A 26,807-nucleotide genomic window follows, 5' to 3' on the forward strand; every position below is an offset into this window, starting at 1 on the left:
GTTCGTTATGGGCTGCATATTTGTATGTCCCCCAAATTCACATATCGAAATCTTAACCTCCAGTGTGATGGCATTAGGAGGTGAAGTCTTTGGGAAGTGATTAGGTCATGAGAGGGGAGGCTCATGAATGGGACTAGTGCTATTTTCTCACAGGAGTCTGAACGGATTAAGGCACTGGTGTGGAAGTAGACAGGGAGATAGAGGCAGGAAGAAGAGATGTGTGTAAAGATAGTTTAGTTGTCTAGGCATGGCAGATGGCTTAAGCTGGTGTTATTGGATGGTTTTGGTAGATAGAAGATTAAGGCTGGTGCTAGCTTATGGGATGCTTTTGTCGGCTATCTGGAGGTTGCCTGCTGAGCCCCTTTTTGACAGTTCTTGAAGCAGCAGATGCATCTCTGGTTCAAGTGGCTGCGTGCAGCAGTTATCTATTAATGCAAACCATCCCAAACCTAGTGGGTTAAAGCAAAAACCATTTATTTGCATTTAGTTTTGTGGCTGGCATTTTGGGTTAGGATCAGCCAGAAAATTCTGTTCCACATGTCAGCTGGGCTCACTCAGGTTTGCAGAGAGTTGACAGGCTGAGGTACTAGTCAGGAAGGCCTCATTTGTATGTCTGGCACTAGATGGCACTTGCCTCTTGGCGGGGCTTCTGTACGTGACCTGTCTGTCATCCTCCAGTATGCGTTTCTTTACACTGATGACACAAGTGTTCCAAGAAAGCACAAGTAGCAGCTGCAAGTTCTCTTAAAGCCTGGCCTCAAAAGTCTCATGATGTCATTTCTGCTAGTCATTAGTCAAAAAAGTCCAAAGGCCAGTACAATTCAAGGGGTGGGGAAATGTACCCCACAGCTCCATGGAAGGATTAGTTACACTGTAGAGGAGAAAGATGATAGATAGAGAGGTGTGATGCCCTGGGGGCCATTATTCTAACACTCTCCCACTCTTACTTCCTCAGCTCCTGGCCATCATGCTCTTTCTGCTGAGATATTCCCACTTGTCAGGCACCCCTACTGGACTGGATTCAAGACAACCTCATGATAGGGTTTTACCAGATGACCTACATAAGCTGCTTGGGAAAACTGTCTTGTTTTTACCATGCCTGGAATTGCTGGCCAGTTTCAGGGCAGCAGGCTCTCTCTGGCTTTAGCATCAAAGACAGTCAAGCATTTGCTTGCCTTTTGGAATCCCTGGCAAGAGTCAGCCCCCAGGATGATATAGTCGGCTTTAACTTTCCTTTAAAAAAAATGTTTATTCATTTATTTTGAGGAGTGAGGGAGGGGAGGGACACAGAGAGACAGGGAGAGAGAATCCCAAGCAGTCCCCGCACTGACGGAGCCCAATGTGGGGCTTTACCAACTGAGCCACCCAGGCGCCCACAGCTTTAACTTTCTTAGGCATGACTCAGGCACTAGTCCTCTCTGTGCCAACTAAAGGAAACACTCACCAAAGGTACACTTTAAGTCTTCTCCCCAAGTGGGATTCACAGTCCAGCTACCACTCACTTTAAAGAAACTCTTTGGGGGTGCCTGGGTGGCTCAGTTGGTTTAAGTGTCTGACTCTTGATTTCAGCTCAGGTCATGATCTCACAGTTTCATGAGTTCAAGCCCCACATTGGGCTCTGCACTGACAGCTCGGAGCCTGCTTGGGATTCTCTCACTCCCCCTCTCTCTGCCCCTCCCCTGGTCACATACATTCACAAGCTCTCTCTCTCTCAAAATAAAGAAAGAAACTTAAAAAAAAAAATGAAAAGAAACTCTTCATTACTTGCTGAAGCTTTCTCCTCTCTGGCCTCACTTTATAACGCTGATCTGGCTGAGGAGCCCAGGAAATGTGCAATAAGTTGTTAAGTTTTCCATGGACGGCTGCATGTCATCTTGGCGGCTTGGCAAATCAAGATGCTCCCTCCAGAGAGTATAACAACACATTTAAAGACTGAGTTTTGAAGGGGTATGACTTTTTGAGGGGGGAAAAAAAGTTCACTGAGACTAGAGATTAGGTGGAAGGCAATGAAGCCAAAGAGGTAGAGTGCGACCCATTCATAAAGGACCCTAATACTGGCTGTACGATCTTGGGACAAAAAACAATATTCGTCTCTCTATATGAAAAAATGAGATTGATATGCATTTATTTATCTATCTACTTATTTATTTGTTTTAGAGAAACATTATTTATTGATTTACTTATTTCACTAGAGAGAGAGCACAAGCCAGGGAGAGTGGTAGAGGGACAGAGAGAGAATCTCAAGCAGTCTCCACACTCAGCACAGAGCCCGATGTGGGGCTCAATTTCATGACCCTGGGACCATGACCTGAGCCAAAATCAAGTCAGACACCTAGCCAACTGAGCTACCCACATGACCTTATGTGAATATTTTCTATTCCGCCATATTGTTGATATCACATGAGTGATATATGTGAAAAGCCTTTGGAGAAAACGTGGGGGAGGCAGAATAATAGTCCCTAGAAGATGTCCATGTTCCAATCCTCAGAACCTATTTACATGACAAAGGACTTGCAGATGTGTTCAAGATTAAGAACCTTGAGATGGAGAGATTATCCTGGATTGTCCAAATGGGTCCAATTGAATCACATGAACCCTTAAAAGTAGAGACCCTTTCCTGGCTGTGGTCAAAGAGAGATGTGACAACAGAAGAAGAGTCAGAGAGATCCTGGTTTTGAAGATTGAGGAAGGAGGCTATAAGTCAAGGAATGTGGGAAGCCTGTAGAAGCTGGAAAAGGCAAGGAAACATGTTCTTTCCTAGAGCCTCCAGAAAGGAACGCAACCCTGCTGACACCTTAATTTTAGGACTTCTGCCCTACAGAGCACTGAGGCAATAAATTTGTATTGTTTTAAACCGTTAAGTTTATGATAATTTGTTTCAGCAGCCACAGAAAACTAATAGAACATGCAGCAATAATGCAGCAACAGTCTCTGGAGCTAGAACAGTCCCCTGGATTCAAATCCTAGTTCTTCTGCTCAGTAGCTGCATGACCTCTGTATCTCAAGTTCCTCATCCATAAAATGAGGCTATCAACAGCACCTAGTGCATGAAGTTGCTGTGAGAATCAAGTAAGTTAAGTCATCTAACATATTTAGCACAGTCTCTAGTATATATTAAGCAGTCAGTGTTATCATTACTATGTGACATGTTTATAGTGCCATGCAACTGCAAGGTAGTTCTGCTCTTTTATATTTATTATTATTGCTATTATTCTATGAAAAAGATAACTCCTAATATTATATAAATGAACTGTGCCATATAATTCACTTTGCCAGAGATAAGAAAGATACTATTTTTTTAAGTTTATTTATTTATTTTGAGAGAGAGAGCATGCACACGTACATGTGCAGAGGAGGGGTGCAGAGAGAGGGAGAGAGAGAATCCCAAGCAGTGCAGAGCCCAACTCGGGGCTCTAACTCACAAACTGTGAGATCATGACCTGAGCCAAAATTAAGAGTCAGATGCTTAACCAACTGAGCCACCTAGGTGCCCCAAGAAAGATATTCTTTTTCACCCTTTGCTATTTTAACCAAAACCTCATTCCTAAGCTTTTGGTACTGTTTTTCTCCTAGTGAGAAGAATGGGTGTCTACTATTAGGCATAAGGATCCCTAGGCTCTTTGGCCTTATCAATAGTTATCCCCCTACAAACATGGCCTTCATGTATCTAGGCCATCTAGACTATTCCTAGTCCTAGAATATATCCTATGCTTTCCCATATCTATACATTATTCCATACTTGAGGGTTCTGGCAGAAGTTCACTGGCATCTATAAGCAGACGTATGTACTTTCATGTTAAAAATTAGATCCTCAAGTGATAGGAGTATGATAAAATGATCTCTGTGTCCACTTGACAAATTCCTTTACTCTTCCACTTAATTCATATCCCCATACCCACAGCCAAATACGCTTAAAGCCTTTGAGGAAAGAAACAGGAAATATTACAAGTAGTAGGTGCTCTCTAAATGTTGAGATCACCATTGTCCCTGCTCAGCCTCCCTTGGGTGGAAGAAGGGAAAAAATTGGCTTAAAACGAAGCATGGTCTTGGGGCACCTGGGTAGTTCAGTCGGTTAAGCATCTGACTTCAGCTCAGGTCATGACCTCATGGTCCGTGAGTTCGAGCCCCGTGTCAGGCTCTGTACTGACAGCTCAGCCTGGAACCTGCTTCAGATTCTGTGTCTCCCTCTCTTTCTGACCCTCCCCCGTTCATGCTCTGTCTCTCTGTCTCAAAAATAAATAAACATTTTTTAAAAATTAAAAAAAGAGAAAAGGAAGCATGGTCTTAGCTATCTTTATGTCAGGTTTGCTGGCCTACTTTCCCTAAGAGCTTAATGAGTTTCACCAATTTTTACATAATTAACAAAGCAGGTAAAAATGTGCTCCTGGAAGATTTCCTCACTACCCATCTTCCACCACCAGATTTTTGTGACCTAATCGTAATCAGGGTTACTAAGGTGCTCTGACTTTGTTAGTATGCAATTCAAAATGCAGCCTTCACAAGATACAAATGCTCTTATAATTAGCATTTTATTTATTTTTATTTTTTAAATATATTTTTTAATATTTATTCATTTTTGAGAGAGAGAGAGCACGCGCACGAGCAGGGCAGGAGCAGAGAGAGAGGGAGACACAGAATCTGAAGCAGGCTCCAGGCTCTGAGCTGTCAGCACAGAGCCTGGCACGGGGCTCAAACTCACAAGCCATGAGATCATGACCTGAGCCAAAGTCAGATGTCTAACCAACTGAGCTACCCAGGCGCCCCTTTAATTAGCTTTTTAGAACAAAAGAAAATACAAACTTTTACACAAAACAGTTTGGCTTTAGTTTTTAAACTTATTTTGCAACGATGAAACACAAAGTAGACAGAATAATATAATGAGCCCTGATATATCACTCAGCTTCGATAATTAATATTCTGCCATTCTTGTTCCATGTATACTATATTCATGTATACTCATTCCCATTTCTCACTTGATTTTTTTATGGTTCTATTTTTTGAGGTAAATGTTTCTACATTGAAATACACAAGTATTTTTAATTGTACAACTCTGACAAATGATATGCCCATGTGAGGCACACCCTATCAAGATACAGAGCATTTCTATCACCCTAGAAATTCCCTTGGTTATTTCCTGTCAATCACTCCCCTTCCCAGAGGTAATAACTATAGATTAGTTGTGTCTATTCTAGAACATCATATAAATAGAGTACAGTACATACTCTTTAGTGTCTGGCATTTTTTTTCATTATAATATCTGAGCTTCATCTAAATGGTTGTATGTGTTAGTGATTTCTTCTCATTGCTAAAAGGATTCCATTGTATGTTGTCATAAACAACCTCTAAGATGGCTCTTGGTTTAGTCTCCTTCCATACTGAATAGAGCTAGTCTGTGCAACCAATAGGATATTGAGGAAATGATGTATATGACTTCTGAAGTGAGGTCATAAAAGACATTACAGCTTCTACCTTGCTTTCTTTTGGATCATTCATTCTGGGGAAAGCCAGCCTCCATGTCAGGAAAACAGTTAAGCAACCAGTGGAGAGGCCCACATGGGGAGAAACTGAGGCTTTCTGTCAACAACCAGCACCATGTGATATAAATCCTCCTGTCAAGTCTTCTACTTGGCCAAATTCTTGACTGCCGCTTCACGAGGGTTTCTAAGCCAGAACCACCCAGCTAAGATGCTCCTGAATTCCTGACCCACAGAAACTATGCTCATGAAAGACGTCAGTCCACAGTTTTCCTTTCTTGATAATGTCTCTGATTTGGTATTAAGTAATGTTGGCCTTATAGAGTAAGTTAGGAAGTGTTCCCTTTGCTTCTACTTTTTACATCATTGTAGAGAACTGGTTCCTTAAATTTGTTCCTTAATTGGTTGATAAATTCACCAGTGAAGCCATCTGGGTTTGGTGCTTTCTGTCTTGGAAAGTTATTAATTACCAATTCAGTTTCTTTAATACATAGGCCTAGACAGATATTTCTTTTCGCGTGAGTTTTAGTTTATTGAGTCTTTCAAGGAATTGGTTGACTTTATCTAAGTTATCAACTTTGTGGGAATAGTTGTTTATAATATTCCTTTATTATCCTTTTAGTGTGCATGAGATTGGTAGTGACGATACCTCTTTCCTCTGTGATATTGATAATTTGTATCTCCTCTTTTTAATTTCTATCCTTTCTTCTTGGTTAGCTTGACTAGGGGTTTTTCAGTTTTGCTGATCTTTCAAAGGACCAACTTTTTGTTAATTTTCTCTGTTGTTTTTGTTTTCAAATTCATTAATTTCTGTTCTAATTTTTAGTATTTCCTTTCTTCTGGTTTAATTTGCTTTGGATTTAATTTTCTCTGGATTTAATTTGCTCTTCTTTTTCTAGCTTTCCTAAATTGAAAGCTCAGACAATTGACCTTTTTTTCCCCCTAAAATGCATTGCAGGGATTCCTGGGTGGCTCAGTCAGTTAAATGTCCGACTCTTGATTTCAGCTCAGGTCTTGGTTTCAGGGTCTTGAGTTCAAGCCCCACATTGGGCCCCCCACTGGATGTAAAGCCTACTTAAAAAGAAAAATGCATTTCAATGTTATAAATGTCCCTCTAAACACTACTTTCACTGCAACCCACAACTTTGGACAGGTTGTATTTCAATTTTTACTTATTATAAAACATTTTTAAAATTATTTTTATTATTATGAAGTAATTTCTATACCTAACGTGGGGCTTGAACTGATGACCCTGAGATCAAGATTTGCATGCTCTACTGACTGAGCCAACCAGGCACTCCTTAAAATATTTTTTAATTCCTTTTGAGACTTATTCATTGACTCATGTATTATTTAGAAGTGTATTGTTTGATCTCCAAATATGTTGGGATTTTCGAGCTATCTTTGTTATTGATTTCTAATTACCTTGTGGTCTAAGGGCAAACTTTGTATGATGTCTATTCTTTTAAATTTGTTAAGGTGTGTTTTATGGCTCAGAACGTGGTCTATCTTGGTGCATGTTTCATGTGAACTTAAGAAGAATGTGTATTTTGCTGTTGATGGATGAAGTATTCTATAAATGTCAATTACATCCAGTTGACTGATAGCACTCTTCAATTCTACTCTATCCTTCCTGATTTTTTGCTTGTTGCATCTGTCAATTACTGATAGTTACTGAAGTCTCAAACTCTAATAGTGGACATATCTATTTCTCCTTGCAATTCTATCAGTTTTTGCCTCACGTATCTTCAAGCTTACTAAGTCTTCCCTCACCCAGGTTCCAGTCTATTGATGAGCCCATCAAAAGCGTTCTTCATTTCTGTTATGTGTTTTTTTATTTCTAGCCTTTCCTTTTGACTCTTTATTAGGATTTCCATCCCTCTGCTTATATAACTCATCAACATTTTCCACATTGTCCGCTTTTTTCTTTAAAGCACTTAGTATATTAATCAGTTGATTTTAAATTCTTTGTCTTGTGGAGCCTGGCTGGGTCAGTCAGTTAAGTGTCTGACTCTTGATTTTGGCTGAGGTCATGAGCTCACAGTTCCTGAGTACAAACCCTGAGTCAGAATCCCCACTAACAGTGCAGGGCCTGCTTGGGATTCTCTGTCTCTACTCCTCCTCCATTCACTCTCTCTCTATCTCTCAAAAATAAATAAACTTTAAAAAATAAAAAATAAATTCCTTGTCTCATAATTCCAAAATCTTTGCCATGTCTGAATCTGGTTCTGATGCTTGCTGTCTCTCAAGGTTGGTTTTTACCTGTTAGCATGCCTTGTAATTTTTTGTTGAAAGCTCACATGATATACCAGGTATGGGCCTTTGGTGTGAGTTTTTATGTTTACCTGCTAGGAGTTGGGCTATGTTTAATGCTTGCTGTGGTGTCAGAGACTAAAATTTCCCCTAGGGTCCTTGTTTTTGTCTCCCCTATTGTCTTTGGGTATTCCTAGAATAGGAATTTAAGAATAGAGTCTGAGTCTTGCAGTTCTTTTAGCCTTAATCTCGTTATTATTATTCAGAAGGCCTCTTGATGAGGTGGCAAAGTGTGGGAGAAGTGTTATATAATCCTATAATTCAGTCTCCGTCTTCTGGTGAGCTTGAGTTGGTTATTTCCTTTCCCCCTTGTCAAAGGCTAGAGGAGGCTGGAGTTGGGTATTTCCCTTCCCCCAGGTGGGTTAGGCTTTGGGAAAACCCCAGTTAGGCTTCAGTAAAACAGTTTTCCTTGAAGGACCACTTTGTGAAGGAGAACTGAGAGCTCTTTAGCACTCTAAAAATGATTACTATCCTCCTCCCCCTCAAGGGATTTTTCTCTGCTCCTTACAGCGAAAATTTGGTATAGCTCTTCATGGTAAAATTTAGGAAAGTGTAAGGGCCTTCCTAATCCTGGGCCTCTTAGGTGTTTTAAACTCTCAAGTGAGTCGGCAATGAGTTTCCAACAATCTTTTTAGTTGTAGTTTAAAGTTTTCTCACTGATACTGGCTCTAGCTGCTGGTTTTTGCTCCTGGGCTTCTGCTCCCTGTAAACTGTGATTCTCTGTATCCATTTGTCTGTCTCTCAGTTTTTAGGGCAGCAGTTTGCCCTGTGACTTCAGTTCTCTGCTAGATCTGAGAAAAGTTGTTGATTTTCAATTTGTTCAGCTTTTTTCTTGTTGGGAGGTTGGAAGTGATGACTTCCAAGCTCTTTACGTGTCAGGTGGGACCAATGTGGTGTCAGTGTTAACCATTTGTGAACTATGTGATAATGAGTCTCATTTTCTCATCTGTGAATAACAATATCTACTTTGCAAAGTTGTAGCTATTTGGGGTTTGTGTATGCAAATCACTTAGCCAAGGTATAGGAGTTTAATGAGTGGTTGCTTTTTTATTGGTTGATGGCACACTTTTCTGAGAATCTGGACGCATTCCAAATAGTAATCTAATCTGGACTAAGGATTGCAAACAACCTTTCACAATGATTTAACTAAGTCTTTATTTATTCACCTCTTTCATTTGAAAACTAACACTCCGTTCAGTTTTCAACATCTTCTAACACTTACTTTATATTATCATTCAGTAAAAATTATTTTTCTGAATGATGAGTGTATTAAATCTTCATTCATTCCATATATATAAATTACTTTCTTGAGCTTCTTGTTTTATATCTGCAGCAGCAAATCACTTAGTACCAGCAAGTTCATCAGAGTTAGATACGGAAGAAATGAGAATGAGTCCTAATTCCCTCACTAATTAGCTGAATGATTTTAGGCAAATCATTTACATACTTGGACAAGTCATTTACATACTTCAGTTTCTTCATTCAAATCACAAACTATTTGAAACAGATGATCAAAAACCCCTTTCAGGACTAAATTTCAAGCTTTTTTTTTTCCCCCAGTAATCTCTACATTCAAGTGGGGCTCTAACTCATGACCCCAAGATCAAGAGTTGCATATTCTTCCAACTGAGCCAGCCAGGCACCCCTAAAATTTAATCTTTTAATCATGGATCAAAATTAAGAACTAACACTTTGTTTTATCATTATTAAATATTTATTTATTTTTGAGAGAGAGAGAGAGAGAGAGACAGGGTGTGAGTGTGGGAGGGGCAGAGGGAGAGGGAGACACAGATTTCAAAGCAGTCTCCAGGCCCTGAGCTGTCTGCACAGAGCCCGATGTAGGGCTCGAATTCATGAACCGTGAGATCATGACCTGAGCTGAAGTCAGTTGCTCAACCAACTGAGCCACCCAGGCGCCCCAAGAACTAACACTTTTCATTTATTGATTTATTAAATATTTATTTATGAGCTCTTGGGTATATTGCACAGTATTAGCCATAAGGTATTGAGATAAAGAAGTAGAACCAAATAAACATAAAGCTTTTAGTCCAGTTAGGAGTCAGGCATTACACCAATAATCACACAAGTAAATAATTACACATTGTGGTAGGTTCTGTGAAGGAAACTTCAGTGTTGGTGAATAGTGGGCCCTAGAAGGACTGATTTTATTGGAAGGTCATGAAATATTTTTCTAAGTGACAGTAAGCAATGGTCTGGTAAAGTGTAGGGAGTAGAGAGCATTCCTGGTATAAGAATAGCCAATTCCAGGTATAAGAAAAGTCCTGAGACAGGGAGAGCTTGACACATTAAAAAAAAAAAAAATGCAAAGGTGGCTGGCTAGGCTGGAGCCTAGTGAGCAGAGGGGAAATGATGTAAGGAGGCTAGAGGCGCAGACAGGGACTGGATCCCCAGAGAGCCTTGCCTTGTCAGACTTTGGGTTCTCTCTTAGAGTAATGGAAAATAACTAGGTTCTTCCAAAGTTCCTTGAAGCTGACGTTTAGCCTCACTCTGTAGACCTTTTTCTCTTTAAGATCTGTACTCTGCAGAGCAAAAGAACCTGTCTGAAGAAATCATATCTACAATGACTAATACAAGAGTAGCTCAAGAAGCAAACACTGGATTGCCTTTGGTGTAGGGTTTAAGGCAATGGTTCTCATTGTTGGCTACAGAGTGGAATCCCCTGGGAAGTTTTAAAAACTCCCACTGCCTTGTTTCCCCTTTTGAGAAATTTCATCTAATTAGTCTGGGGTACAGCAAGAAAATTTCTCAAGCTTCTTGGTGATTCAAATGTGGAGTCCAAATGGAGAACAATTGGGAGGGAAAGCTAGAAAGCTCAAAGTTTTAACAGTTTTTGTTCCACCACATATTCATCCATTTTCAGAAGGAATTTTTAAAAACAGCCAATATGCTTGTCAGGAAGTGTTCTCAGTATTTCACAAAAGTAGACCCTTATAATTCTCACAAGAATGCTGTGATTATTTTCCCCACTGGATAAACAAGGAAATTCAGAGTTTGAGTAACTTGCCCAAGGCCACATCATTAGTAAACAGCAGAGCTGTATTTGAACTGAGGCAATCTGGCTCCAAAGTCTTCATTCTTATCTACTTTGTTATAAGGTCTCTTTTGGAATCAGAAGAGAAGTGATAACCTGCCTGCTTTCTACATTATCAGTACAAGTCTAATAACTACTTATTGGACTTCAAGTCCTCCCAAAAAAACCACTTATTAGACTTCAAGTCCTTCAAGACCTGATCCTTAATAAGAAAAAAAGAAAGAAAAACAAAAGCACCCCAGGGGTACCTAGCTGGCTCAGTTGGTAGAGCATATGACTCTTGATCTCTGGGTTGTGAGTTCAAGCCCCACACTGTGCATAGAGCTTATTAAAAAAGAAAGAAAGAAAGAAAGAAAGAAAGAAAGAAAGAAAGAAAGAAAGAAAAGAGAAGAAAATCACCCTATATAGGTAAGACCAGGAAAAGAGTCATAAACAGAAAATAATCTCTCCAAAGAGAACAACTTACATTGTTTTTTAAAACTACTTAATGAAATTCAAGTGCAGTAAAGAAAAAGTACTAGACACATATAAAACAGAAATCTCCAACTAAATATGTTGGTAGATAAACTGAAAAAGATTGGTTGGTCACTGTAGTGGCCTAGAAAGTAAAGTGTAAGAATGCTCTCAAAGTGCAAAGGAAAAGCAGACATGGAAATCAAGAGGGCAAACAGGCAACTAAGAGCAGAAAGGCAAAAGACCTAACATAGAAACAACAGGCACTCTAGACAGACAAAAAGAAGCATTCAAGAGAGCTGAAAGATCTGATTTTGTAAATTAAAAAGGCTCCCAGAATTCAGGGTAGACTGAATTGATAAGAAAATATACATACACAACCTGATAAAAATTCCTGAACTCTATGAATAAAGAGAAAATATTATTTGCTACCATTTAGAAAGAACAAATTGCTGAAAAGGAAAAAAAGAACCAGATTTGCACTGAACTTACTGTTAACTCCAGAAGCTTCAAGGCAGTAGAATAGCATCTTTACAATGGGAAAAGGCAAGATTTTTAACTTAGCTATGATGTAATTAGCCCCATCAAATGAAGGAACAGTCCTTTTCTTTTTTTTAAATGCTTATTTATTTTTGAGAGGGAGCAAGGGAGGGGCAGAGAGAGAAGGAAACAAAGGATCTCAAACAAGCTCTGTTCTGGTAGCAGACAGCTGGAGGCAGGGTTTGAACTCACCAATGCTAGTTCATGACCTGAGCCGAAGTCAGATGCTTAACCGAGCCACCCAGGCACCCCAAAGAACAATCTCGGAAAATGTGCAATAATTCAGGGGTGCCTGCCTGGGTGGCTCAGTTCATTAAGTGTCCTACTTCTCATTTTGGCTCAGGTCATGATCTCATGGTTTATGAGATCGAGCCCCAGAGTGGGGCTCTGCACTGACAGTATGGAGCCTGCTTGGGATTCTATCTCCCTCTCTCTCTGCTCCTTCCTTGCTCTCTCTCTCTCTCTCAGAATAAATAGACTTTAAAAAAAAAAAGAAAGAAAGAAAATGTGCAGTAATTCAGAGAATAGATCATTCACACGCCTCATCTAGAAAAATATTAAGAAAAAAAACAAATAAGCTCATGAGTCTGATTAAGTGAGAGAGAGCAAAAAATAGACACAATTGGACATGAGAAAGAAGACATACAACATATTCAGCAGAGATTAAAAGGATTATGAGAATACGACTAGCAATTCTATAACAACAAATCTGAAAGCCTTTGATGAAATGGACAATTTTCTGGCAAAATATAAATTACCAAATATGTGCACTCTGTATACAAATTACAATCTTTATAAAAGAGATAGTAAAGATGATTTAAAAAAAAATTCAGTACTTGAAAAAGGCTCCAGTACCAGATGAATTCCCAACTTCTAAAGAATAGGTAATTCTGTTCCTTTTAAAGAAAGTTCTTGTTTAAATTAGAAGGATTCCTAATTTATTTTAAGAAGCCAGAATAAGTTTATGGGGTGCCTGAGTGGCTCAGTCGGTTGAGTGTCCGACTTCAGCTTAGGTCATGATCTCACACTCCGTGAGTTCGAGCCCTGCATCAGGCTCTGTGCTGACAGCTCAGAGCCTGGAGCCTGCTTCAGTTCTGTGTCTCCCTCTCTCTCTCTCTCTGCCCCTCCCCTGCTCATACTCTGTGTCTCTCTGTCTCAAAAATAAATAAAAACATTAAAAAAAATTTAAGAAGCCAGAATAAGTTTAAAATATAGCATTTAACTTCCCATATGTTAGGCATATTTTATCCAATTATATAATAAACACAATCGGGGTAACAACTAATTAATACATTACTGGGACTCCTGGCTGACTCAGTTGGTAGAGCTTACAACTCTTGATCTCGGGGTCATGGAGTCTCGGGGTCCATGTTGGGTATAGAGCTTACTTAAAGATATTTATATTACGTTTGGGGAAAATGTTATTTTAATGCTAAATTCGCATCCAAGAATGTAGTGTGTCTTCCCATATCTTCAGGTCTAACTTTTTTTTTATTATGCCTACCAATAAAATTTTATAGATTTCATATATTTAATCAATATTTTCCTAAGCATTTTATATTTTTCCACTATTATGAATAAAACATGGAATATTTTTCTCATTATTTCTAGGTGTTTTTTGCCAGAAAACTGAAAAACCAAATGAATTTAGTACATTGCTTTGATACATAGCCACTTTACTAATCTCTTATTAATTCTACTAGTATTTTATTGAATACCTTAGGTATATAATGGGTAGAAGCAGTAAAGATGTTATTAATGCTGTCACAACCACAGTTTCCTGGAAATTTAAAAAAAAATTTTTTTTTTAGAGAAAAAGAGAGTGTGAGTGGTGGAGAGGAGCAAAGGGAGAGAGAAAGAGAATCTCAAGCAGGCCCCAGGCTGTCAGCACAGAGCCCTTGCACAGCCCGATGCAGGGCTTGATACCACGACCCTGGGATCATGACTTGAGGAAATCGAGAGTCAGAAGCTCAACGGACTGAGCCACCCAGGTGCCCCTGGAAGTTGTTTTTTTAATGAAAACCACACTAGGGGGGCATTATAGGGACATAAAGAAGACAAATCTTGTTAATTTTTCTCCCCCCCCCCCCCCCCCGCCCCAGTATCCTAAGGGATTCCACTGGGGAAGAGAAGAATGGTTGCGTTTCAGCCAAGCTTCATCTCCTTTCTAGTCGATCTTAATAAATAATGTAGCTCACAAAATCTGTGCCTTTGATAGGTTTTTTTGTTTGCTTGCATAGAAATGACAAAAAATAATATACTCATCAGTAAATGGTTTTCATTAATTCATTGATTTAACTAAGTATTTTTAAAAGCCTACAATGTGTCAGGCACATTGTATGCATTTTGTGTGCACTGGGCATACAAAAATAAGAAACAGTCTCTGACGTCAGGGGCCTTATGAGATAGTAAGTAGACAAGCTCCTGAACATTTAATTTCGATATATTATATAATTGCAAAAATAAGAATATATGTAGGGCATTATGGGAGCATTGTGAAAAGAGATTCCTAATCCAGTTTAGATAGGAGTGGTTAATAAAGTCAAATACAGTAGAGAGAGCCAAACAGGTAACTAAGACATGTCTACTGGATTTTGCAATATTGAGATCATTTTTAATTATACCTGAGGAGTGCTATGGAAACAGATAGAGTGGTTTGAGTACTGAAAAAGTGGAGATAATGTATGAAGATATCTTATTTAAAAATGAATTTGAAGTGGAAGACTCCTTCAAAGATGGAGAGGCCATATAGTGTGAGATTACAATGTAAAGCTATACTGTTTACATTTGGAATTTGGCTCTAATGTTTCTTAATCTGATCTTAGTCAAGTTACTTAACCTTTCTGTATCTTGGTTTTCCTTCTCTGTAAACTGGGAAAGAAACTAATAGTACCCACCTCATAGCATTGTTAATGGAATTAAATTAGTAAATACATGTAAATAGAAGTATGGTACATAGAAAATACTGAATAATTGTAGCTTTTATTATTAGGTAGGAGAGTTGGAAGTTGAGGAAGAATATACCTGTTGACCTAGTTTTAGTGATCTCAGCAGAGTCATTTACTGAGAGTACCTGTTGTAGGTTTAATTAAGACCAGGAATACCAATTAAAAACCAGAGGTTGTCAGACTAGATTTAAACAAAACAAAACAAAAACAAGACTCAACCATATACTGTTTACAAGAAACCCATAAACATAAATTAAAACTGGAAAGACAGAAAAAGATATACCATACAAACAATAATCAATACAGCGTTTAAAAAGAATTACAACAGCTATATAGATATTTTTTTTAAGATTTTATTTTTAAGTAATCTCTACATGCAGTGTGGGGCTTAAACTCACAACCCCAGATCAAGAGTCACACACTCCACTCAAGCCAGCCAGGTGCTCCTGCAATAGCTATATTACTATCAGACAGGGGTAGACTTCAAAACAAGGACTGACATCAGGAATAATGAGGGGTATTACATAATAATAGAGGGTCAATTCTCCAAGAAGATCTAACAGTAGTAAATGTATATGCACTTAATAACAGAGCTTCAAAAATATATGAAACAAAAACTGATAGAGCTAAAAAGAGAAATAGACAAATCCACAATTGGGGTTGGAGACTTTGTCATAGAAGTATTAGAAAATCAATATAAAGATAGAGAAGATCTGAATAATTCTATCAATTCACTTGACCTAATTGACATTTATAAAAAAAAAAAAAAACTTGTCCCAACATCAACAGAATGCACATTCCTTTCAAATAAATAGAATGTTCACTAAGACCAGATTCTTGACCATAAGACAATTTAAAACAAATTTAAACAAACATACGAAGGATGTTCTCAAATGATGACAATTAAATTATAAATCCAAAACAGAAAGATATGGCAAATCATCAAATATTTGGAAATTAAATGACACATTTATAAGTAACTATTAGTTTTATATTGCTGCTATAACACATTGCCACAATTTTAATGGCTTAAAGTAAAACAAATTTATTATCTTACAGTTCTATAGGTAAGACACAACATGGGACCCCACTTGCCTTTTCCAGCTTCCAGGTGCCATCTGCATACTCAGTTCATGATACCCTTCCCATATCTTTAAAGCTAGCAATGCTGGATCATCACTCTAACCTTGTTTTTGTTGTCACATCTCCTTTTCTGCTTCTGGCTTCCACTCTTAAGGATCCCTGTGATTACACTGGGCCTGCCTGGATAATCCAACATAATCTCACTATTTAAAGGTCAAATGATTAGCAACATTAATGCCATCTGCAACCGCAATGCCCCTTTGTTGTGTAACCTAACATATTCACAGGTTCCAGTAATTAGGGGCTGGGAGAAGGAGAAGAGGGATGTTATTCTGCCTTCCACAACAACCGCATTTGCTCAAAGAAGAGAAAGCTTCAAGGGAAACGTAAAATGTGCGTGTGTGTGTGTGTAATGAAAATACATTGTGCTAAAATTTGTGGATACAGCCATTATAAATACTTGTAATAAAAAAGAATAAAGATCTCAATTCAGTAATCTAAGCTCCCACCTTAAGGAACTGGAGAAAGAAGGTCAAATTAAATCCAAGCAAGCAGAAGGCAGGAAATAATAAAGAGTAGAAATCAATGAAATTGAGAACTGAAAAATAATTGAGAAAAATCAATGAAATCAAAGCCAATTCTTAGAAGAAACATAAATAAAATTGATAAATCTCTAGTGAGCCTGACCAAGGAAAAAAAAAGAATACATAATAAGCAATATCAGGAATAAAAGGAAGATCAGTACAGACGTACCGACACTAAAGAATAATAAGGAAATATTATGAAGAACTCAAATTAGAACCAGAAGTAGAATGAGGAAAGCCTAATAGTGATAAAAGGGTATGGGAGGAAGCTGAAGCCAGAAAAGAAAAGGAACTCATAGGTAGCCCTGAGAATGAAGTTAATGGCTATGAATTTGTATTGATGCACAAATCCAGGTGGCTCAGAGAATTTTTCCAGTTTACTTGAAAGGTGGTGTTCTGTGATGATGCAGTAGAAATATAAGGATATAAGACAATAAAGCATGTTGGTAAAAGAAGAGTTTAGTTGCTCAATATGGAGGTCAAGCCTGGTGATGAGGGAAGGCAAGGGTATGAGGGAGTTAGAAGTAGGGGGGATGGAGAGACCAAGAGAGGGCTGATAGATGGACTGGGGATGGGGGTGAATTTTATGCATTATAGCTCCTCTGTAAATGTTCTTTCCTCAGCAGCTGTTCTTGGTTCAGCCTCATGGGGTTTACACACAACTTGGAATTTAGTCTAAATGATTCAAGGGAGGGACACATACGCAAATAGGGTTGGGGAGTCAGCAGCAGATGGAGGCTCAAAGAATTGGAGGTTTGTACAAAAGAAAAAAAAAGATTTATTGAAAACGAAGGCATAAGAGAGCTGGTATTTGTGGAGGGTTGCTCATTTATTTTACATCTCCCATGTTCCAGGCATTATTCTGGACACAGGGTATAATGAATGGTGAGCAAGGCAGACAGATCTTTACTACCATAGGGTTTATGGCTGTAATACTGATAAATAAATAGGTAATTGTAATATTTAATGATATATGCTAGGAAGTACTTAGAAAGTGGCATAGAGGAATGGCAAGATTTTAAATGAGAACTTACCAAGCAGGAGTGAGTAGCCAATAGGAGAAAACACTCAAGCAAGTGGGACTGAATGTTATAATCCTCAGTATATATATATACTTACAAACTTCCCATTAGAGCATCCATGGCCATTGGAAAGCTCTCCAAAATCACAAATCTCTCATAAGAGCACTCAAATTATTTCACCAGGGCAAAACAATTTCTCTGGTAAGAGACTTTTCCATCACTATACTGATTTATTACTCAAGAAAATGGAAAAGTATAGTCATTCAGGCCTAGTTGAAGTGGACAAGTCTCTTTAGAATTCCAGCTCTATATAACTACTGATATTTAGTTTTAAGAAGTAAGCATACTGGCCTGACTCAACAAGACTGCTAACATTCTGAACTGAACCTTTTCAGTAATTTAGAAATTGCTGGTACACAATTCTATTGCCAATCACGCCAAACACTTTCATCTGATACAACTTCATGTTCTGGTTATTTCAAAATACAATTTATAAATGTAAATATAAAATAAACATCAAAGGAGCCTGGGTGGCTCAGTCAGTTAATCATCCAACTTCGGCTCAGGTCATGATCTCTCTGTTTGTGAGTTTGAGTTCCACATTGGGCTTCCCACTGTCAGCATAAAGTCTGCTTCAGATCCTCTGTCCCCCTCTCCTTCTGCCCTTCCCTTGCTCTCTCTCTCTCAAATAAATAAACATTAAATAAAATAAAATACACATCACAAGTAAACAAAATGGCTTCTTGTCCTACCTTTTTAACTATTGAGAGTGTATGTTTTTAGTGGAAATTGGTAAGTTGTAAGAATCTCAAAGTTTGGCTTAGATTCCTTCTTGTTCTTGTTCTTTTTTTTTTTTTTTAATTTTTATTTTAGAGAGAGGGACTGCACACAAAAGGGGGAGAGGGGCAGGGTGGGGGTGGGGGTGGGGAGAGAGAATGAATATCACGATCCTGGGATCATGACCTGAGCCTAAAACAAGAGTCGGATGCTCAACTGATTGAGCCACCAAGGCGCCCCTTAAATTCCTTCTCTGACAAAAATATATATCTCAAGATACTTTTTTTTTGAGACACTTTTAATTAATATTGTCACCTTAGGGATAAATACCTTGGAAAGTGTCCCTTCCTCCCTTCTCCTAGACTACATGTCTCTTAGAATATTCTCGTTTTCTATAACTCAGAAGAAAATCTCCCAATGGTTTCTTTCTTTTTCATGTTGAGGCACTTCTGAGTTAGTCTTGGGTGTGCTCTAGCCAACCTGGTAAATTTCATTGAGCTGCTTGTGCCCCTTTGTGGCCGGTGCTTACAATTACAGCTCAGTTTTGTTTGCCTTTGCGAAGCCTCTGAACTGTTGCTTCAGATGCATGAATAGTTGCCTCTGAAAGCTGGAAAGAACCACAGGAAAATGGGAAGAAAGCCAGATAGAAGGTAGGGGCATATGGGCTGCACAAGAGGAGAAGATACCTGAGCAAGGACCAGATTCTGATTGAAAGCAGAAGGAGGTATGGATGCCAGGTTGGCATCAAACAAGGCCACTACACATTACTGTAACTGTGTTGCCTTCCACACTAAAATACGATCAAGTCCCATGAAGGCAGAGACATCTTGCATGACACTCTGCAAAGATTGTTGAATGAGCAAATGGAGGAACAAATGGGTTTAGTCTATAGCAAGTTCACAGGAGAGAACAATTTTTCTTTCTATTGTCCTTTTGTTTTTTAAGTTTTATTTACTTAAGTATTCTCTATACCCAACATGGGGCTTGAACTCATGACCCTGAGGTCAAGCGTTCCATGCTCTTCCAACTGAGCCCGCCAGGTGCCCCTCTTTCTATTGTTAATTACTAGTACTAGATGCTTAAAACGGAAAATGTTTTGACAATTCTGTTTAACAAAGCCCCATATGTCCAAGAGCATTTCTCAAACCTAGTATTTTATAGGCTTAGATTTATGTGTTCACTTGTTGTAATTAATAAATGTTATTTATTACATTCCAAGGGCACTTGGGCACTACATTCCAAGATCTGAAGATTTAAAAAATGTGAAAGACACAGTTCTAGCCCCCAGAAGAGAGCACATCAGATTATAGTGTTATCCTTTCCAATCCATTTTTCAAATTATAGGCAGAGTGATTTTTTTTTAATTAAATCTGATTATGTCAGCCCCTTGATTAAAATCCTTCATTGCTGAAAGGCTCTTTCAGTATTGGCCCCTGGCTTCCTTACAGGTCTCATCTGGAGCTCTTTTCCTCTCTGAATTCTCACCACATTTTCAGTTGCTGAACTTTAGATGCTCCTTCCTACGTCAACGCTGTTGGACATACTGTTCTCTCTACTTGCAAAGCTATCCTCCCTTCTGGCCTAGATTACTCCTAACCAAATGCATGCATTACTCTAGAATGCAAAATGGGTTGAGTCCTGATATACCTTTGCAGGATACTCTGAACTGCTTTATCAAGATGAAAGCATTCATTATGTAATTGACTGTTTTTGTCTTCTGCTAAAATGTAAGCTTTTAAAAAAAAAAAAGATTTTCTTTTTAAGCAATCTCTACACCCAACTTGGGGCTTGAACCCAGAACCCTGAGATCAAGAGATGAATTCTCAACAGACTGAGCCAGCCAGGCATCCCTAAAATGTAAGCTCCTGATGACAGAGATGTTGTATCATGTTCAGTACAGTGCCTGGCACATGGTAGGCACCTTCAAATATTTGTTGAATGAATGGACTATCAGGTTTGGAGTGGAAAAGGAGTCTAATGAAAAAGAATATGTTTGCTTGAGTGACACTAGATTTCTAGTTGCCACATTTCAGAACACCTGTGTGGTTTCTTAGAAGAGTGTGTTTCATAAAAGAGGAGGGAGGCAGATCAGGAAAGATAAGTAATCATCCAAAAAGTCAGTTCTCTCCAGGTGGAATCAATATGGAATGTCAGAAGCTTCATGGAAGACAGAAAAACTGGGGAGGCAAGACATACTGGCTTAAGATGTATCATTCATTCATTCTCAAGTATTTCTAGAATTCCTATTATGTGCTTGGAACAGGAGTTAGAAATTCAAAGGTGGGCCAGTCTTACACAGTTCTTGCCCTTAACAAATCTACAGCCTACTGAGAGACAAATACTCAGCGAAGTAATTTCCGTGAAGTGTTGCTAAAGAAGGTATGTACACCGGTGTCATGAAATACCTAATGAGGGGTGGGGGCCGGGGGAGAAGGAGAGGGATGGACAAAGGGACAAGGATGGGCGGTGAGGCGAGCCTTTTCGGTTTAAACTGAGACCTGAAAAATGAGGAGCCCTGACGGTCTGCGGAGCTGAAAGAAGTTCAACAGCTATGATTTGGAATCCCACCAAGAGTGTCAAGAGATTGAAGGGCACCTTGGTAGGTTTGGCTTACAGCGACCCCGGTGTGAGGGGTCATCAGCCTGGAGAACATTCCCTGGGCACGAACGATAACGTTCTGCCTTTCCACATTCCAGCAGAACTGGGCTTCCTTCAAATCATCTACCCCTTAGTCCCGCAGACTTCCACCAACTGCGGAGTGCTGGTGACCCGCAGACAACCTAACTCAACCGGAGACTGCGCGGAGGAGCTCCAGTCACAGCCAATTCCACCCCGGGAAGAGGCTCCAGAAACCCCACCCACGTCCAGGCACGTTTTCCTGGGCCGAGTCCCAGGGGCCGCCCGCGGCCGCCACGGTCACGTGACCCGAAGTGTGACGTAGGAGGAAGGAGACGCCATTAGAGGGAGGCGGAGAGGGAGTGCTCTTCGCCTTTCCTCGGGTGCCTGACGTGGTGGCTGGGGGGCCCTTCATTCTCGGACTTCCCTCGGCCCTTCCAGGCTTCGCCCGGAGGCGAGAGTGGAGACGGCGCCCCGGGTTGACGGGTCGGTGCGGAGGGGCCTGCGCCGGCCGCGGCTGTGAAGGCGCTGCGGCGGCTGTGGGGAGCTCGGCGCAGCTCTAGGGCTCGGGCGGCGGGGAAACGGGATGGCTGCGGCCGGCAGCGGAGGGGCGGCGGCGGGCAGAGCCTACTCATTCAAGGTGGTGCTGCTGGGGGAAGGCTGCGTGGGGAAGACGTCGCTGGTGCTGCGCTACTGCGAGAACAAGTTCAACGACAAGCACATCACCACTCTGCAGGTGCGGGCCCCAGGGAGCGGAAGGTGGAGCCTTGGGGCCCCTACCCCTCCGGGGCTGTGAGGACTTTGCTGCCATGGTCCCCTGGATCTGGGCTTACAGATCTCAGGCCTGTCACCGTCGTCTTCGTTTCGGAATGCTTTTCTGAATGCGTCCTAGGGACACGCGGGGTCGGGGCATCCTGTAGACGTAAGAGCAGGCTGTTGGGAAGGGAGTGGAAGGGCCCTGAAAAGTCCCCCGTGTGGCTGCGCATATTGTGGAGTACCCATCGCTTGGCTAGTTTTCCCCTTTGATTCACTTCCGCTTGTGCCCTAGGTGCCTTCACCCTACAGTCACTGACTGTCTGCCCTTTTTCTTTCTTTCGGAATTAGGAACTTAGCTGCGGATTTTATTTTGCGAACCTAGGTGCTTTGTAACTTCAGCGCTTACTGATGACTAAGTGTTTACGCAAGTTCCATTTTGTCCTGGCTTCGAGTAACCTGCTGATTGGCGAAAGAGTCATCTTTGGAGGGTTTTTGAAATGACCGCTTGCGGGCGTGGGTTACGCAGTTTCCTTGCTGCCTGCATGGGTCTGACTTAAGGGGCAGTCATACTGTGAGGTTCGTGGACCCACATGCACTGGGAAACGTCATGTGAATACTAGCCAACAGTTGGTCCCCAAACTAACAGCTTCGTTGCTGCTGCTACTTACTTTCTTTGCTTGTAGCATAGGGCCGGCTTTCTTCTGCAGTTACCTTAAGGTTGGTAGGAAAAGTGTTAAAATGTAATCATAGATTGGGAGTGAAGCCAGCCCTGTGAGGCAGTTGTAGCCTCCTCCCTCTTCCAAAGAAATCACTTTGCACGTGTTAGAAAAAAATATCCAACTAATCTAACTTTCTCAATTTAGTTACAGGGAGTAAAATCGAGTGTACTTTTTTCCCCCCTTACGTTTATTTATTTTTGAAAGAAAGAGACAGAGTGTGAGGGGGAAGAGAGAGGGAAACACAGAATCGCAAACAAGTTCCAGGCTCTGAGCTGTCGGCACAGAGCCTGACGCGGGGCTGGAACTCACAAGCGGTGAGTTCCTGCCTGAGCTGAAGTCAGATGCTTAACTGACTGAGCCACCCAGGCGCCCCATAAATCGAGGGTACTTTTGAGCCTGATTGTCCAGGTTCATATTCCACCTCCATCTATTTATCTGTGATCTGTTATCTATTTAGTATGTTCTTGGGCATGTTAATTAACCTGTTTGAGCCTAAGTTTCTTGGTCTGTTAAAATGGCCATAATAATAATACCTAGCTCATAAGGTGGTCAAGACAAGTATACGTAAAATCACTTAGGACTTGGTGTGTTGTAAGCTCTCCATCTTTATTACTGGCCCAAATTGCACAATAGACTTTCATTAGTGATTGTGTAGTGTGTAAGAACATTGACACTATTTAATAGAACACACAATCTCCTAATTGTTGTGACATTTGATATTTGATGCTATTATTAAACTACTGAGTCTAGAATTCACAAAGATGCTCTGATGATTCCATGTTCTATTTTTACTCCTGTTTTTACTCCTCTTACGTAAAGCACAATATCTGAAAAAGTGAATGTCAGGAAACTCCTTTTTTTTTCTTTGCATCCTTGTACAAGAGCACTTACACAATTTTAATAGTTGTTATTGTTGAGTGTTGCTAGTGAAATCAAGGGAATTTGTAGGATAAATACCTATGATTATTTGGAACTTAGGAATTCATTTAGTAAAGTAATAACAATAGTTAACATTCAGTGAATTCTTACTGTGCCAAGTACTGTACTTTTCTTCTGTCATTTAATTCTTATTATAGCCTTTGAGGTGGTAGTTTTATTAGCCCCATTTTGCAGGCAAAGAAACAGGCTTGGTTAAGTTGAATAATTTGCTGGCAGTCATTTTGCCATAAGTCATGCACGGTACCCAAACTGAAATTTGAACCCAGGTCTGACTTCGGATTTTGAGCAAGTAAGTCACACTGCCTCTGGATATTGGTAAATCACCCCTTTAGTGGTTATCTTTGTGCTACAAATCTTACATAAAAGAGGAAATCATTATAATTGAGCCTCCCCCTTTAAGATAATTTAGTCCTTCAACCCAAAAATCGCACCTTCATTATGCATTTCAAAAACGTCCTTGAAGCTAAAAGCAGCCTAAAGGTTTTTAAATATTAGAGACCACTTCAACTATACTGGAGAGGATGAAGTTTATGGTAGATTTTCAGTATCAAAAACATAGCAGTCCTGATTTTAGTATTTATATAACTCTTATAAACAGTGTCTGGATTATATTGTAGAATTGAGGATTTTGTTGCATACCAATGTATGGACGCAGTATTTAATCTCTTTCTCTTACATATCAGTTCCTCTCATTTTAATTTTTTTAGAGAATTGTGACCTATTAAATAACAACCATGTATAATTTTAATTTCTAAATGGAGAGGAGATCATGCATCAGAACATCAGAAGACAACAGAGGAAGAGTCCCTCTTTTTTTCTCAACAGAACTACCTACTACCTATCTTTTGACATACTTTGTGTTTTGCAAGGTACACTATCTTACAATCATGTTCAAACAGTTATGAGACCAAGGAAACCTAAGGTAGTTTATGGTTCACTGTTTCAGTCTTTTGTTTAATATTTCAGTCAAGTGATTGTTCACTCTTGTCTGAACATCTTGGAGGTGAGGTGAACTGGTACAGAAAGTGGGAAACTTACTATGTCCCAAGATGGCCCATTTCATTTTTGGACAGTTTTGGTTTTTTTTTTTTAACTTTTTTTTGTTTTTTTCAACATTTATTTATCCTTGGGACAGAGAGAGACAGAGCATGAACGGGTGAGGGGCAGAGAGAGAGGGAGACACAGATTCGGAAACAGGCTCCAGGCTCTGAGCCATCTGCCCAGAGCCCGACGCGGGGCTCGAACTCACCGACCGCGAGATCGTGACCTGGCTGAAGTCGGACACTTAACCGACTGCGCCACCCAGGCGCCCCATTTTTGGACAGTTTTAATTTTCAATAAATTTTTCTGTGTATAAAGCCAAAATCTGTTTTCCTTGTAGTTTTCAGTTCTGTCCTCTGAATCTTGATCACATAAGATATCCCTTTTGATAGTTGAGGACAGCTGTCATATCCCTTGGTCTTATCTTTTGGGTAAACAGCTCTGGTTCCTTTAAAGGAATCTCTTATGACATCTTTCTAAACCATTTCACTATTTAATCATTGTCCTCTTTCCTTAAAATGTGATTCTTTGAGCTGTAGAAATGATTCCAAGTGTGCTTTGAATTTAGTAAAGTACAGGCTATCACCTTCCCTATTGAGAATCCTTTTCCAACACTGAAATAGAAAAGATTCTATGTGCTTGTGGACAGCTGCTACATTTATTAATATTGGGCTTGCTGTCTTAATCTTAATCCCCCTCCCCAAAAAGACATTACATCCCTCAAAATCTTTTTTCTTTTATAGCTTTTTTTTTTTTTTTTTGGTCCCTAAGGTATTTGAACCATTAAAATAGGCTTTGATAAATTTACTCCAGTGGTCAAAGGCTGTTAATGTCCTTCTAAAGTTTGATTTTAAGTTCAAGAAACGTTGAGCTCCTGTGGGTCAGATACTTGGTTGGGTTCTGGGCATGCAAAGAAAAAGAAGGTTATGTTCCCTACTGTCTGGGTTAACTACTCATTTTAGCTTTGTCACCTGAAGATTTGCTAAGAATGTCTTCATTGTTTTCATCAGGTCATTAATAAAGACTTTGAAAAGTGGAGACAGAGGGAACGAGAGACAAAGCTCTGCGGCAGGTCTCATTATAGTCCAGTGATGTGTGACCAGAGATGTATTTTTCTTTAGTTGTGCAGTTTTAGGGTGGGGCTTTTTCAGACTATGCTTGAGCCATAGTCTTTCTCTTTGAGTGAGAAACAGTTACTGGTGGAGTGTTGTACATATTAATGATAATGGAAACAGAAAACAGCCTGAGATTTACTGTTATGGGCTATTAACTAGTGGGTACAAAGCCTTTAATGAAAATGTTCTTCCAGCATTATAAATCTAGCTTTTTGCCCTAGCTACATCAGTCTTGCCCACAGGGGATATCATGAGATGCTTTGTCAAATGCTTGCAGAAGACAAGATACACTGTGTTTCTGCATTAGGAAGCCATATGATGTGGTAAAAAGGGACAGGATTTTGAAGTTAGACTTGGTTTCATATTTTGGCTCCTACTTCATAAGCCTTTATGATCTTGGCAGGTTATTCTAACGTTTGTAAGCTGGCTCTTGATCTATAATATGGGAGAATCTCACTTATAGGGTTTTTTTTTTTTAGTTTAGTTTTTTTTTTTTTTTTTTTAAGATTTTATTTTTAGGTAATCACTACACCCAGTATGGGGCTCGAACTTACAGTCCCGACATCAAGAGTCAGTGCTTACTGAACAAGCCAGCCAGGTGTCCCTTTACTTATAGGATTTTTATGTCAGCCATCATAGGTAAACCTCTATCACAGTGCCTGGCACACGTTTGTTTTATAAATGTTTGCTATTGAATGAATAGATGGTGCTTAATTTGTGTTGGTTTCTTTCGTGGTAAATCAGTGAAAAAGGTAATGGAATTAGTTTGGCATGAATTATTTTGAGAACCCATGCTGTCTTTGAAAGATCACTACATTGTCTTTTAAAATTGTTTATAATTTTATACTTAATATAATCATATATATGTACACATATATATGTTACACTTTATATACATTTATTATTACTATACATATACATATATATTTGCTTATTCATTCTAGAGTTTTGGCTGGGATTGGCTTTTCTGGAAATTAACTTCTTTCTACAAAATTGTGACATTGGCCATGCTTTAATGTTTTAGCACTGCTCCCTTTTTTGCAGGGCTCCTCCTAGGTTACTAATAATTAAGACATAGTCTTGTAGGTGAGCTCTCTAAGAACTCAAAATCTTTTACCTAGCTCAGGAAACTTGATCTTATATAGAGTCCCCAAGCTCTCTTACATGATTAACCTAAGCAATTAAAGTCAATGATTATTTCATACATGTTAAATATCAAACATTGTAATAGCTGGGGAACATAAAGAATAAGGTACTTTGACCATCATTTAGCTTTCTTGATTTTATTCTTAAATGTTTGTGCCATTTTGATTGTAACTACCTTTTCTCTTTGGTATGTCTTTTTATGTCTGTGCTCTTGGGTGATCACTTCCTT

The 26,807-nt window shown here is 39.5% G+C and overlaps 1 protein-coding gene across 1 annotated transcript in view; it reads left to right on the top strand.

The window, feature by feature from the left end:
- The first annotated feature begins 21,183 nt into the window (after positions 1-21,183).
- Positions 21,184-26,807, top strand: part of RAB21 (RAB21, member RAS oncogene family) — a 42,765-nt gene continuing 37,141 nt past the window's right edge. The window contains exon 1 of the mRNA XM_047866710.1: positions 21,184-21,598. Coding sequence (XP_047722666.1) covers positions 21,449-21,598 — 150 coding nt within the window. The 5' untranslated portion in view covers positions 21,184-21,448. The remainder of the gene's footprint in view (positions 21,599-26,807) is intronic.

Source organism: Prionailurus viverrinus, chromosome B4, assembly GCF_022837055.1.
Source record: "Prionailurus viverrinus isolate Anna chromosome B4, UM_Priviv_1.0, whole genome shotgun sequence".
NCBI lineage: Eukaryota > Metazoa > Chordata > Mammalia > Carnivora > Felidae > Prionailurus > Prionailurus viverrinus.